The sequence below is a fragment of the Nannobrachium achirus genome, assembly GCF_963921795.1.
Source record: "Nannobrachium achirus genome assembly, chromosome: 9".
Taxonomy (NCBI): domain Eukaryota; kingdom Metazoa; phylum Chordata; class Actinopteri; order Myctophiformes; family Myctophidae; genus Nannobrachium; species Nannobrachium achirus.
Window position 1 is genome coordinate 4267364 of NC_137818.1, and position 13823 is coordinate 4281186.

The following is a 13823-nucleotide window of genomic DNA, read 5'->3' on the forward strand; positions in this document are numbered from 1 at the left end:
AGGGTTACTGAGGTTAAGGTTAGGGTTAGAGTTAGGCATAATATTCTTAACAAATTCGGACTAATGAACCTTCAGACCAATGCCATGGCGCCGTTGAGTGATGAAACTCGATGGTAGCAGCCCGGCCCACCACAACTGGAGCGAACCAATCTACAAGCCCACAGCACATTGAGGCAGCGGTGCGTTGTGGGCTTGTATGCTGGGTGGGTGGGACTCCTGGGCCACAGTAGCCTGTGATTGGGCTACTAGGCTGGTATTCAGATGATAGACAAGCCAGTGGGCCAATCATGTGATGTCTCTCTGCTCTGTGGGCCGGTGCTACTGAAAGATTGGCTCCTCTCCACTAAGTGGCAGCCCAGACCAAAAATTACTGTAACTATCCTAAAATGGTGTTTACGCTCGGCAATCAAGTAGTAACACATAAAACATGGTAAAAAAACATTTTTACCACTTTCAACCTGGCTCAATGACTTTGGAAAGCCTCTTTCATGTAGACCAAGCTGCCACTTTTTGTCTGCAACACATTGAGAGCTTGTACATCGTCTGTTTTCTGTATTATTGTGTGTGTTGCAGGACTACCTGACAGACCTGATCACCTCAGACTCCCTGAGGTATTTCCGTTCCTCTAAACGTGTGTATCCTCACCGTCCGGTCCTCATGGTGCTGAGCCATGCTGCTCCACACGGACCAGAGGACTCTGCTCCTCAGTACAGCAAGGAGTTCCTCAACGCCTCGCAGCACATGTATGGACGCACACACACACACGCACGCACGCACGCACGCACGCACGCACGCACACACACACACACACACACACACACACACACACACACAAGCACACACACACACACACACACACACACACACACACACACACACACACACTGTTGGACTGTTTTGAATGTGCTTAATAACTACTGTATGCATTGTATCAATTGTCTGAAATGGTACCAAAATAAACTAACCTAAACCTAAACCTAAAACACACACAGATTTGCTTGTTTTTAATTCGTTTTTATTTCTGTGACAACGCTTAGTTTTAGTTAGGTTTTTTGTAGTTTTAGTGTTAGTTTTTTCATACTTTGGGTTATTTGTCAGGTGCATGATTCAAAAACATCTGAGTAAGTATTGTCTAACACAATAAAAACTCAACAAAAGATAAGATATTTATTTTGTTATTTATCGTTAACTATAATAACCTTATAAGTAACACACCCATGCACACCCATGCATCTGTATTTATATCCCCATACGGACCATTAAAATAATTATTGTTATTGTTCCACATGGGTCTCTCAGGGGTCTGTAGTCTCCCCTCTCTCCTTTGTCCCTCTACACAAAATCTCTTTGGCGAAAATAGATAATACCAGCTTATAGAACAGCTAAATGTTCACCCAATAATGTGGACGTTAGGGTTCACGTGGTTAAACCTAAACCCCTAAATGCCTAATGCTAACCCTGATGTTCAAGGATCCACATGAGTGGAAAAAGCAGCCTTCTTCAGAGCAAGTTTAAAAAGTGCAACCTTTTTAAACCTGCTCTGAAGAAGGCTTCGCGCCGAAACGCATCAGCGTTCAGAATAAAATGGAACTTAATATCTGAGCCCATCTTGTATGTTCATTCTGGTGTGCTGCTTTTTCCACTCATGTGGATCCTTGAACTCAGTTGTACCTTAGAGCTGAGCACCCACTGCCCAAACCAGTGGCAGCAATCAGAGGAAGCACCTGTTCTCGTCTCCTGAGCTAACCCTGATGTGTAACCTTAGCTCTAGATGTCTTTCTTATTAAAAACGATTTTGTCTCCTCTCCTCTTCTCTCCTCTCCTCCCCTCCCCTCTCCTCCCAGTACTCCCAGCTATAACTATGCTCCCAACCCAGACAAGCACTGGATCATGAGGTACACAGGAGCCATGAAGCCCATCCACATGGAGTTCACCAACATGCTGCAGAGGAAGAGGCTACAGACCCTGCTGTCTGTGGACGACAGCATGGAACAGGTACAGTACAAGCATACAGTATATCGTCGTTGTTTTGGATGTCCAAAACCGTTCGTTTTGTATTTATCCTTTTAAAAAGTAACTAAACTAGTGAAAATAGCCAATCTACAGGCCCACAACACCTCGCACTGCGAGGTGTTGTGGGCCTGTAGATCAGCTATTTTCACTACAAAAAAAAACCATACACATTTGAAACTTGGAGATACAAGGTTTCTGCCTGACAGTGCCGATATACACACACGTGTAAACATAGTTTTGGTGGCACAGTTTTGGTGGCACGCACTTGGGCCATACGTATGTCAAATGGACCGACTTCATCGGGACTCATATGGTCTCAGGGGTGGCTGGACTATATGGGCCTCAAGTGGGCATGTCAGCGGGATACACACGGTTCCCACTTGGCTTTCTCGTGTGGGCTTTAAGTGGGTTCTACCTGGGGTCAGAGTCAGGTAGACATTACCATCAAGTTTGCAGTTTTTATCTCTTAATAAAATGCCGCCAACATGCTCTGGCTGACTGGACACTGGACTCATTTTCATCCATGGCTTTATAAGATTAGATTAGATCATTAATATCACTAGAGGTACAGACCCCCATTGGGGGCCTTCACAATTTTACATCTACAGAGTTACAGATCGCTGCTCCAGTGATGAATTTACAATGGGTTTATATAGGAAGGGAAGCCTCACATGTTCCTCAAGTATAAAAAAAAAAAGGAAAACATATAATGAATAACGCGGTTTGGTAAAATCAGAAATAACGAATGTTGGCCAATTCTGTGTTAAAATGATAAAGTAGGATGGATAATCATCCGTGTGAACAATGTTGTCAGTAATGCCCTTGTAATGATCCACAAGGAAAACCTTGACTTGAAACCTTGAAAACGTTAGCTCATTCATCATTTAGTCTATTGAAGGTAGCCTATAACGTGGCCATGCCCTGGAGATATTGTGACATCACATGAAGCATTCTCGCCCTTAGGGCGTCTTACTGATAATAAGGAGATATTATGTCAAGTGAAACATGGCGATATTGTGATGTCACGTGAAGCATGTCCTCCAAAAATGTTTTTGCCATCCTGGCACAGCAAATTGGGGGACCCTCTCGAATTATAGTAGTAAGATAATAGATCGTTATTAAATGATGTCCTGGTGCCTCGGTGGCTGGTTTGATTTGAGCCGTTTGTTTTTGACCATGTAGAGAGAAACCGCCACTTCATCATGTGAATGTAATTAGTGTGTGTGTGTGTGTGTGTGTGTGTGTGTGTGTGTGTGTGTGTGTGTGTGTGTGTGTGTGTGTGTGTGTGTGTGTGTGTGTGTGTGTGTGTGTGTGTGTGTGTGTGTGTGTGTGTGTGTGTGTGTGTGTGTGTGTGTGTGTGTAGTTGTACCAGATGCTGGTGCAGACCGGGGAGCTGGACAACACCTACATCATCTACACAGCAGATCATGGATATCACATCGGACAGTTTGGACTGGTTAAAGGTACGCCCGCTTTCACCCCACAGATACCCGCTCAACTGTGAACATAACCGCCAGAGAAAATATTAGTTTAGTACGTTTTCTACACAATAATAATGATGAAAATACTAATATTTAGGGCTGGGACTTCTAAGATGGTTTGTAATTAATTATTTGAAATTATCGCGTGTTTAATCACATAAATATGTGTGTCTGTGTCTCTCTCTCTCTCTCTAGGGAAGTCCATGCCATATGAGTTTGACATCAGAGTTCCTTTCTACATCAGAGGCCCTAACGTTGAACAAGGCAGTGTGTAAGAACATCTATGATTATAATCACATCTAAAGATGCTTCTCCTCCATTCATGTTTGGTGAACGTAGCCTTGGCCAGGAGGAGTTGATGTCTTCAGGCGGTAACCATCGATCATCAGGTGTTTGGACTCTGAATCGCTACTACACCCTCCTGATGGCAGGGTCGGCAATGGTGGTCAAATCACTGCCATCTCCTCCTCCTGCTCTATCCACCTGTTTCCGTGGGAATTTACTGTAGCATTATTTGCGGGACACTTCCGGTTAACAGCAGACATACAAGCTCACGTCGCGTTGCAGATACAACCGTTGTGAGCTTGTAGATCACTCTCCGCTGCGGCGCCGGAAGCTGCCTGCACATTCTGCGCAATGCATGATGGGATGTTGGAAAGTTGTGGATAAGCAGCAAGAGGCTGCTTTAGTTTAATAGCACATCATTATAAAATGTAACAATACATATCATGGAAACAAAATACAGTGCGAGGAAAGGAAGAGGAAGAAGCCATCAGGCTTATGTGGAATCCTTTTCTTATTGGAAGAGGTCATTAATTAAGAGATTTAAAAGTTCAATGCAATAAAATACAACAAGGGGAGCAGCTGTACAACAAAGAAATAAAAACACAGAAACTGCACAAAAGGAAATAGGCAAAAAACAACAAGAGAAAGAGAAAAGAAAACATTAGGAAAGATAAGACATCAGTAAACTACATCATGTGGCCTACAGTAAGGAAGAAATAAGATATTTATTTAGATGTTTCTTAAATATTGGTAAGGAGAGTGATGACTTAAGTGAAGCATCTGGACGGTTCCACAAATGAGGGGCTCTAAATGTGATAATAAACCTCAGGGGAGGTATTGGGTGGTCCCTCCTCTGGGGAGGTATTGGGTGGTCCCTCTGGGGAGGTATTGGGTGGTCCCTCCTGGGGTCCTGAGGTGACACAGCTGCATAGAGACCTCCAGTACTGTGGGGTTGTTCCTCTCCTCCTTCTCACCAGCTGCTACAGCTGAGCGCTGCACCTGTGACCCCTCCACACTTGGTCCTGGCCAGTAGAACTATGACTATGAGGAGAGGAGAAGTTGTGGAGGGGATTTCATTGTTTTTCTTCAGAGGCCATCAGAGCATGTGAGCGGAGCGGGAACGATAGCCACTCCGCGCTCCAGAGGGTTCTTGTCCCGCTCGCTCGTTGCTCTGGTCGGCCACCGGGCCGCTCCGCTCCATTGCTCACCTTGATTTTCGCATTTCTCGCTCCGCGCGCGCTCCACGCTCCGCTCAGCGTCGTCAATCAGAGTCAGCAGCCAAAATAAAAAAAGGATTTTGCTTCCATATGCGAAACACTTCCTCCTTTGCTTTGCCACAACAAGTGTTCCCAACACAAATGCCTGCGGTAACGTGAGCCTCAGCTTGATGGAGAGCTGCCTTCACTGTTACAAAAGACGCCATCTAAGGCATTGTATTTTTTAATAAGACGGGCAATTTTAAATCCAGTTGGTTATTGATTAATCACCACAACCGAGAGAGGGAGGCGACTTGATTTTCAAATCTTATCCGTTGACTGGTTGGTGATATATAACTTAACTGACACAAGGTAGGCTATTTATTATAAACATAGACTACGTGTGTAGATGATATAAATACATTTGACTTGAGTGAAATCGTGATAAAGGGAATTCTCTGTCTGTTCTCCTCTCCGCGGTGCCAACATGGCTTCACTGCTAGTACTGCACGGCTCTGTTTTGTTGGAAACATGCGGCGCGCGGCCCCAACAGGGTCGGCTTGGAGCGGAGGAGGTCGCCGCTCCACGGAGCGGATGAAAATCCTCGCTCCAAAGCCGCTCAGACCCATTTGAAAAGTTGCTTGCTCACGCTCACGTCAAAAACGGCCCGCTCCGCTCCGCTCACATGCTCTGGAGGCCATTATGGTTGAATAGCTTTCTTTATGTTCATGTATGTTTGTGGCCTATTATGTTGCATTTTTAATGAGTTTTGATTTGTGTTGTTTTATATGGCTGCTACCACGGCCAGGTCTCTTGAGTAAAAGAGATTTCTGATCTCAATGAGGTGAAATAAAATAATAAAATAAGAGCATAGCAGAGGAGAGAGGAGGAGAGTGGAAAGAAGAGGAAAGCTTCACTGTTTGAGTTTGTGGGAAAGGTTAACGTGTGTGTGTGTGTGTGTGTGTGTGTGTGTGTGTGTGTGTGTGTGTGTGTGTGTGTGTGTGTGTGTGTGTGTGTGTGTGTGTGTGTGTGTGTGTGTGTGTGTGTGTGTGTGTGTGTGTGTGTGTGTGTGTGTGTGTGTGTGTGTGTGCCCCCCCAGTAACCCCCACATGGTCCTAAACATCGACCTGGCCCCCACCATCCTGGACATCGCTGGTCTGGACACTCCTGCTGACATGGACGGACGCTCAATACTGCCCCTACTGGAGACCGAGACACCTGCCAACAGGTCAGCACACACACACACACGCACACACACACACACACACACGCACACACGCACGCACACACACACACACACACACACACACACACACACACACACACGCACACACATATGCAGGGCCGCCACTATGCACACGCACTGTGCGTAGGGCACCACGGTGAAAATAAAAGAAGCACCAAGCCGATCATCATCATCATCATAATAACTAATATGTGTTTGCTCTGCCTAAAAGTAATCACAGCATGCATGCGTGATGATATGCTGCTTACGCACACACTTTGAAAAGTCTGCTGTAGTCCGGCCGTCAGCCAGTTGTACCCTGCACGTATGCACGCACAGACGCGCACACGCATGCACAATGATGGATCTTAGATTAGATATGGTTCGCTTACACTATCCCAACAGTTTTAGAAGTTTTTTTTAAATAATAGATAAATCGATTAGTCTGATTAGCCATTCAAGACCTATTTTATACTTTGTTGCACAGAGAGAGCAGTGTCAAAACATTTAATGAAAACTAAGCTAATATATTTGAAACAATAATCTTTGTTGTTGAAAATTTTGTTTAAATCTGTCTATCCTGTAATCATGGAAATGATTGATTGATTAGTTTGAATAACTACGGTATTGACACCCATAATGTTTTATTGTTGTTTTCAGGTTCCAAGTCAACAAGAAGAAAAAAGTATGGAGAGACTCATTCCTGGTGGAGAGAGGGTGCGTACTGTACTGTACATACTGTATACATACTGTACATACTGTATACATACTGTATACATACTGTACATACTGTATACATACTGTACATACTGTATACATAATACTATCATAACTGTAGAGCAGGGGTCTTCAACAGGGGGTCCGGGACCCCTAGGGAGTCCTCAGAGTTACTACACGGGGTCCTCCAAATCATTGTGTGATAGGAACCTTTTTTTTTTACCCCTTTTTTACATGAACCATTTGAACCTTAGCCTCCCTCATTCTGGGTTGAACATAAGCCAAAAATATGAGCTTTAGATGGGATATTTTCAGCGAATAGTTTGGTGTAGAGAGCAGACAAAGTACAAAGTGAAAGGTGTTAAATGTTTGAAAATACACATTAACATGACATAACACTGGCTTCATGGGTTTTGTGTTTTTTATGTGAGAGTTGAGAGAGAACTTGCACTGCTCATGCACACAATTACAGCTGACACGAATACTTAAGTAGCCTATCCTTCGTCTTAAACTGTTTACAGTTTAAAATGTTGGCATTTAGTAAACTTAATCCAGAGCGATGTACAGCAAGCAAGGACAGCACACTGTAATAAATCAAATGCATAGCAATAGTAATCTATGGGATCCAAGAACCTATCATCAGTCTAGCAGTAGAATATCCAGAGAACTCATCCTGTCAGCAACACATTTGTGGTGCATGTATTCTGTAATGAATTACAGGAGCTATAAATATACGGTACAGCCGTGCGTGCTGGTCCTGCCATTACATGTAATGACAGCAGGCTTGTCACAGGCCTAACAGCTTGGCTAATAATCATGTTTACATGCTGGAGAGAGACAGAGATACGGCCATTACAGCACCACGGTCAGAGTTACATTACTGTCAGCAGGGTTGGGCTTACTGTCTGCTTGACATTTATTAAATAGATGCTTTATGCTCATACCTGTCAGGAACAACGTTTTGAAATTGTGTTCTCCATTTAACCATAAGATAAACTATTTTAAAAAGCAGATATACAAGCTCACAACGTGGCACCGAGTGCCACGCTGCGAGCTTGTAGATCTGCTATTTTTGAAAAATTGTGCACATCTTTGAATATATATTTTTCAAAAGCAAACTTTTGTAACTCAAATCTCTGCTTCTGGGAGGGTCCCTGGAACAACATATTTTGAGATGGGGTCCACGGCCAAATACATGTAATTCTGGGGGTCCTTGACATGAAATAGTTTGAGAACTGCTGATTTAGAAGAAGGCCTGCACAAATTCTCACGTTTTTTCAAAAATAGCAGATCTACAAGCTCGCAGCACTGTGAGCTTGTAGATCTGCTATTTTTTAATAGTTAAAGCATAAAATAATGGTTGAAGCGGTTCAAATCTAAAGTGACCGTTCCAGGTCAAGCATGGCCACAAACATGCTTCAGGTGCGCTACTCTGCATGATCAGGTTCATCGCGGGATGGTGCATGTTTTTTACGGCCAATTCCTGCCCGCAGGCACCAATTTATAAAATGCTCCCGCAAGGTTACGGGATCCCTCCCCGATGCTCTAGCAAAGATATTATTACAGATATTGTAGAACATTCCCTTTGAAGCCGCTAAGTGGGGCCGTCTGATCTCATGAAAGTCCAATGTTTACTGGTGCTAGATCCCGCGAGAGTGTTGCTGGGACAGAGAAAGGTCGATAATAAAGTAGATTTTCTCCTGACATGTCTCTCTGGTAAAAGCCATTTTAGTATGAAAATCTTGTTAAGATTGTGTGGCTTGTGACGATGGGGTCCAATATTTAGTTCAGTGACCATGGAGCTAAAGAATGGTTCAGAAGCTGTGTTCACGTTCACTCTGCCATTGGAATGAAAAGACTCTGATCTGCTTCCCGTCTCCTAAAAAGCCTGATTCACGCAGATACGGGAAGTAAACCAGAGATTGCAGGACATGTTTTGTTGTTGTCTTGGGCTCTACTCTGAACTCTACTATGATGCTTTATGTTCAAACCTTTTGATTGGTTGATTCGACAGGAAGTTGCTCCACCAGCTCCACCGCGAGGCGGCGGGGAAGGAAGTGTCTCAGGAGGAGAACTTCCTGCCCAAATACCAACGAGTGAAAGACCTGTGTCAGCAAGCAGAGTACCAGACACCATGTCAACAGACTGGACAGGTAGAGTACCTTACTGCATACTGTACACCACCTTACTGCACACTACACATAGACCCCCTGTCAACAGGCTGGACAGGTAGAGTACCTTACTGTACACTACACATAGACCCCCTGTCAACAGGCTGGACAGGTAGAGTACCTTACTGCACACTACACATAGACCCCCTGTCAACATGCTGGACAGGTAGAGTACCTTACTGCACACTACACATAGACCCCCTGTCAACAGACTAGACGGGTAGAGTACCTTACTGCACACTACACATAGACCCCCTGTCAACAGGCTGGACAGGTAGAGTACCTTACTGTACACTACACATAGACCCCCTGTCAACAGGCTGGACAGGTAGAGTACCTTACTGTACACTACACATAGACCCCCTGTCAACAGACTGGACAGGTAGAGTACCTTACTGCACACTACACATAGACCCCCTGTCAACAGACTGGACAGGTAGAGTACCTTACTGTACACTACACATAGACCCCCTGTCAACAGACTGGACAGGTAGAGTACCTTACTGCACACTACACATAGACCCCCTGTCAACAGACTGGACAGGTAGAGTACCTTACTGCACACTACACATAGACCCCCTGTCAACAGACTGGACAGGTAGAGTACCTTACTGCACACTACACATAGACCCCCTGTCAACAGACTGGACAGGTAGAGTACCTTACTGCACACTACACATAGACCCCCTGTCAACAGACTGGACAGGTAGAGTACCTTACTGCACACTACACATAGACCCCCTGTCAACAGACTGGACAGGTAGAGTACCTTACTGCACACTACACATAGACCCCCTGTCAACAGACTGGACAGGTAGAGTACCTTACTGCACACTACACATAGACCCCCTGTCAACAGACTGGACAGGTAGAGTACCTTACTGCACACTACACATAGACCCCCTGTCAACAGACTGGACAGGTAGAGTACCTTACTGCACACTACACATAGACTCCCTGTCAACAGGCTGGACAGGTAGAGTACCTTACTGCACACTACACATAGACCCCCTGTCAACAGGCTGGACAGGTAAACTATATGTTACTACACACTACAGACTTCCAGGGAACAAGCAAAGATTTGAGGAATTTTGTTTTCACAAATATAATATATATTCAAAGATTTGCACATATCTTCACAATTTTTGTTCTGTTCTGTTTATGTGTTTATACCTTATGTATTTATTTGTCAGTCGCTCTGGATAGGAACGTCTGCTAAATTCCTTACATTGTGTGTGTGTGTGTGTGTGTGTGTGTGTGTGTGTGTGTGTGTGTGTGTGTGTGTGTGTGTGTGTGTGTGTGTGTGTGTGTGTGTGTGTGTGTGTGTGTGTGTGTGTGTGTGTGTGTGTGTGTGTGTGTGTAGAAGTGGCAGTGTGTAGAAGACTCTTCGGGGAAGTTGCGTCTCTTCAAGTGTAAGAACGAAGGGGGAGGAGCCAAGACCCCCAGGAGGGGGGGTGTGGTCAGCCTCAAGAGGGGAGGCGTGGTCAGCCGGCCGCGGCCAATCAGCATCAAGTCTCAGCTGTACCAGCGGAGGTCAGAGGGCTGTGACTGTGACCTTCGACCCTTTAACCTTCGACCCTCTGGGAAAAGACTCTTCAACAAGAAAACCGTGTTCTACAAGAAGAGTAGGTCTGACACACACACACACACACACACGCACGCACGCACGCACGCACGCACGCACGCACGCACGCACGCACGCACGCACGCACGCACGCATGCACGCACACACACACACACACACACACACACACACACAGGAAGACACACACACACACACACACACACACACACACACACACATGCACACGCACGCACGCACGCATGCACGCACACACACACACACACACACACACACACAGGAAGACACACACACACACACACACACACACACACACACACACACACACACACACACACACACACACACACACACACACATTTGCACCCCCACATACACACACACCAATTTACTGTACCTACATTTAAACATATATATATGTATTTCAAAATATTATTTTATAGGCTGTATATTTTTAAAATGTAGACATTTTAAAAACAAACAAACAAATCGATCTAAGAAATATAAAAAAATAAACAGTAAACAAAATGCCTTTTGTTGAAACATACTATAGTGGAAGAAGTAGTGGAAGAAGTCTGTTTGAAGTATTGGTGAAAATGATTTCATGTGCATGGCCCCACCAAGAACTGTGGACTTGTGCTCGTGTGTGTAGAAGTTAGTCATTTGCATTATGCACAAACATAGTGGATTTATCTGCCATGCTCTCCTGTCCTTTCCTGTTGTTCTAAGACTGACCTCTAGTGGCTGATATGGGGAAGTCGAGTGATTTCTCTAGTGGCTACTAGCCTGGGATTAGGTTAATTACCTCTCTTACTGCCACGTTAGGATGCCTCAAAGTGCCATCAAAGTAGCTTACCTTTGCGATTTTATAGAAAAATATCCATCCATTATTTCCAAACGCAATCTTTTGTAAAATACAGGCGTATCTGTCATCGAGGAAAACTGACTGCAAGGGGCAGCCATTTGCAATGAACGAGGCTCGCAAATGTCCCTCGCTCTCACCAGTAGATTAGAGCATAGAAATGGAGAAACTAGATCCAGGCATAGAAAACCACCAGAAAAGTGATTCTGCCTCCATTGTTGTTCATGTGTGGTGGAGATTTGAGACGTTACGGGAGCTGTTTCTACTGTAGACTAAGGCTGGGTGATGTTAGGAAAACCTTCGATATTCGATAGCATTGTTGAATACCTCGATATCAATATCACTCACGATATTAGTAAAAACAATTGCATTATATAGTTTTTAATGTTTTTCTGCTTTAGGTCCACTGCCTGCCTAACCCAGATAATGAATAACATCCATGCATGCATACTGCACAGCACACATGGAATAAATACATTAAATGCCTTATTTCCATTTTCCAACAATGGTTTTATTGAAACAACCACACCTGGTTACAGATGGACTGCTTTTTTGCATGTGCTACGTGCATGCATAGTGTGTCTGTTAATTAGTTTGACACATACACCAATATCTCATTTCAAGATGTCTTCGTCGATATGTACAGTATATGTACAGTATACCTCGCATGTTGATACCTCGATAAAGATAATTTTTCGATATATTGCCCAGCCTTACTGTAGACACCAGCGCCACCCCTCATCTGCTCACAGTGCAGGGACCCCCCCTCATCTGCTCACAGTGCAGGGACCCCCCCTCATCTGCTCACAGTGCAGGGACCCCCCCTCATCTGCTCACAGTGCAGGGACCCCCCCTCATCTGCTCACAGTGCAGGGACCCCCCCTCATCTGCTCACAGTGCAGGGACCCCCCCTCATCTGCTCACAGTGCAGGGACCCCCCCTCATCTGCTCACAGTGCAGGGACCCCCCCTCATCTGCTCACAGTGCAGGGACCCCCCCTCATCTGCTCACAGTGCAGGGACCCCCCCTCATCTGCTCACAGTGCAGGGACCCCCCCTCATCTGCTCACAGTGCAGGGACCCCCCCTCATCTGCTCACAGTGCAGGGACCCCCCCTCATCTGCTCACAGTGCAGGGACCCCCCCTCATCTGCTCACAGTGCAGGGACCCCCCCTCATCTGCTCACAGTGCAGGGACCCCCCCTCATCTGCTCACAGTGCAGGGACCCCCCCTCATCTGCTCACAGTGCAGGGACCCCCCCTCATCTGCTCACAGTGCAGGGACCCCCCCTCATCTGCTCACAGTGCAGGGACCACCCCTCATCTGCTCACAGTGCAGGGACCACCCCTCATCTGCTCACAGTGCAGGGACCACCCCTCATCTGCTCACAGTGCAGGGACCCCCCCTCATCTGCTCACAGTGCAGGGACCACCCCTCATCTGCTCACAGTGCAGGGACCACCCCTCATCTGCTCACAGTGCAGGGACCACCCCTCATCTGCTCACAGTGCAGGGACCACCCCTCATCTGCTCACAGTGCAGGGACCCCCCCTCATCTGCTCACAGTGCAGGGACCACCCCTCATCTGCTCACAGTGCAGGGACCCCCCCTCATCTGCTCACAGTGCAGGGACCCCCCCTCATCTGCTCACAGTGCAGGGACCACCCCTCATCTGCTCACAGTGCAGGGACCACCCCTCATCTGCTCACAGTGCAGGGACCACCCCTCATCTGCTCACAGTGCAGGGACCACCCCTCATCTGCTCACAGTGCAGGGACCCCCCCTCATCTGCTCACAGTGCAGGGACCCCCCCTCATCTGCTCACAGTGCAGGGACCCCCCCCTCATCTGCTCACAGTGCTCAGACAGGGACCACCCCTCATCTGCTCACAGTGCAGGGACCACCCCTCATCTGCTCACAGTGCAGGGACCACCCCTCATCTGCTCACAGTGCAGGGACCACCCCTCATCTGCTCACAGTGCTCAGACAAGGTAAAGAACGAACGAACGGCCGCTCGTTAATGGCCGTGCGCTACTTGAATGAACGGACGAGCGAGCTCGTTCATGGCAGTAAGAGAGTTGATACCATTTTAACAACTTGAATACTGTGCACCTCCACTAGTGCACTGTGCACCTCCAAAATGATTCCCCTAGTTTCAAATGTGTTTTGTTAGAATTGTTTTGTTTCATTTGGTATAATAGTCGTAATGTCCATTTTATTCTAACTGGTAACGCGACCAGCGATGCTAAACAATGTTTCTATGCCATGTCAGATTCCTCCGGCTACGTCAGGC

General features: G+C 46.1%; 1 protein-coding gene across 1 annotated transcript in view; it reads left to right on the forward strand.

Annotated features, from left to right (window-relative positions):
* Nucleotides 1-13823, forward strand: part of LOC308291937 (extracellular sulfatase Sulf-2-like) — a 68857-nt gene that overhangs the window by 43172 nt on the left and 11862 nt on the right. The window contains exons 7-15 of the mRNA XM_080734092.1: nt 574-743; nt 1845-1995; nt 3377-3476; nt 3690-3765; nt 6075-6203; nt 6861-6917; nt 8932-9070; nt 10452-10713; nt 13803-13823. The exon at nt 13803-13823 is cut by the window's right edge and continues 199 nt beyond it. Of these exons, the coding sequence (XP_080590218.1) occupies nt 574-743; nt 1845-1995; nt 3377-3476; nt 3690-3765; nt 6075-6203; nt 6861-6917; nt 8932-9070; nt 10452-10713; nt 13803-13823 (1105 nt within the window). The remainder of the gene's footprint in view (nt 1-573; nt 744-1844; nt 1996-3376; nt 3477-3689; nt 3766-6074; nt 6204-6860; nt 6918-8931; nt 9071-10451; nt 10714-13802) is intronic.